This window comes from Octodon degus, unplaced genomic scaffold (assembly GCF_000260255.1).
Source record: "Octodon degus isolate 3935 unplaced genomic scaffold, OctDeg1.0 scaffold00002, whole genome shotgun sequence".
Taxonomy (NCBI): domain Eukaryota; kingdom Metazoa; phylum Chordata; class Mammalia; order Rodentia; family Octodontidae; genus Octodon; species Octodon degus.
In genome coordinates, this window is record NW_004524578.1 from 26,715,008 (window position 1) to 26,716,425 (window position 1,418).

Genomic DNA, 1,418 nt, shown 5'->3' on the forward strand with positions numbered 1-1,418 from the left:
CCTCCCAATCAGCACAAAACTTCAGATTAGATCAAAATTTCCAACTCTGAAAAGGCACTGGCATAGGAGGAGCAACTAAAAAAGTGAATAAATGGTAATGAAGTACAGCAGTGGCTTTAGCTGTCAATAAGTTTCTTTGCTTTGGTATTGGCAACATCAATACGATCTTTGCTGGTGTCAACCTGAAAAAAATGAAAAAGATAATTAACATTACTTCACAAGGCAAGCCACTTTAATAGAAGTAAAATTTAGCCTAGGGATATAGGTCAGTAGTAGAGTGCACACTGTGCAAGAGTAAGGCCCTGGGCTCAATCAACAGCAGCAGGGGGAAAGTTAAACTTTATAAACTTGGAGTACTTGACACACTAAGAAAATGCAAGAAACGCTTGAAATCACATTAAAAACTCATTGTGTTAAGAAGTGACAGAATATGAAATTTGTTTGGGAAAACCCTAGTATATAAATACAACAAAGATGTAACAAAATAATTCTCCAGTATTTTGTCAATTTTTCTTTCTTTTTTTGAGACAGGGTCTCACATTTGCTTTATAGTTCAGGCTGGCATTGAAGTCACTATGTAGCCCAAGCTGGCTTCAAATGCACAGCAATTACCCTTTCATATCATGGAAAATTTGGGAGCCTGTCCATTAGTTCATCTGTTTAAGTGATTGCTAAAGCAGTCAGGCTCAGGATGCTCTGGTTTGATCCCCGGATCTTCAAGATTTGCCAGATCTGCCCTGAAGGCATCCTGAGCCAGCCCTCCACTTCCCCCCAAAAAATCCTTCATATCATGTATCAAGTTTTTTTAAAAAGGAATCACAATTTTTCCTTACTCTTACAACTATTTTGTGTCTACTGTACAAGCACTATTGTGAAGAACTGTTTCTTGCCCTTTCCTGAGATACAAATTCTGGAATTTATTACTAATTAGTACTTAACACAGTAAAACTAGCCAGGCCTGGTGGTATACACCTATAATCCCAGCCCTTGGGTGGCTAAGGCAAGAGGATCACTATGAGGCTACATGGTAAGTTCAAGGCCAGCCTGAACTGTTAGTGAGACCCTGTCTCAAAAACAGACAGACAAACAAACACTAAAAATTAACAGCCACTGGCAAGTTGTGGTAGAAGATACTCAACTGCCACAATAGATTCTAAGCTTTATTTATCGAAATTTAAATAATACTTCATTCCAAGATTGTGCCTTCAAAATGAACCAAGTGACATGAAATGGGAAGACTTGGCTTCTGTTTTTTAATGTGTTCGAAGCTCTTCATCAAAACTCATCAAAATTGGATGGCCTATAAGTACAATAATGTCTTCTGGTCAGGAATATAGCTCAGTGGCATAAGTGCCTGCCTGGCAAGCACAAGGTCCTGAGTTCAATCCCCAGTACTGGAAAAAAAAAAAAAAAAAAAG

The 1,418-nt window shown here is 38.3% G+C and overlaps 1 protein-coding gene across 1 annotated transcript in view; it reads right to left on the reverse strand.

Moving 5' to 3' along the window:
• Positions 1-7: 7 nt before the first annotated feature.
• The window catches only part of Snap23 (synaptosome associated protein 23), a 58,357-nt gene continuing 56,946 nt past the window's right edge, over positions 8-1,418 (reverse strand). The window contains exon 8 of the mRNA XM_023712571.1: positions 8-182. Within this exon, the coding sequence (XP_023568339.1) occupies positions 117-182 (66 nt within the window). The 3' untranslated portion in view covers positions 8-116. The remainder of the gene's footprint in view (positions 183-1,418) is intronic.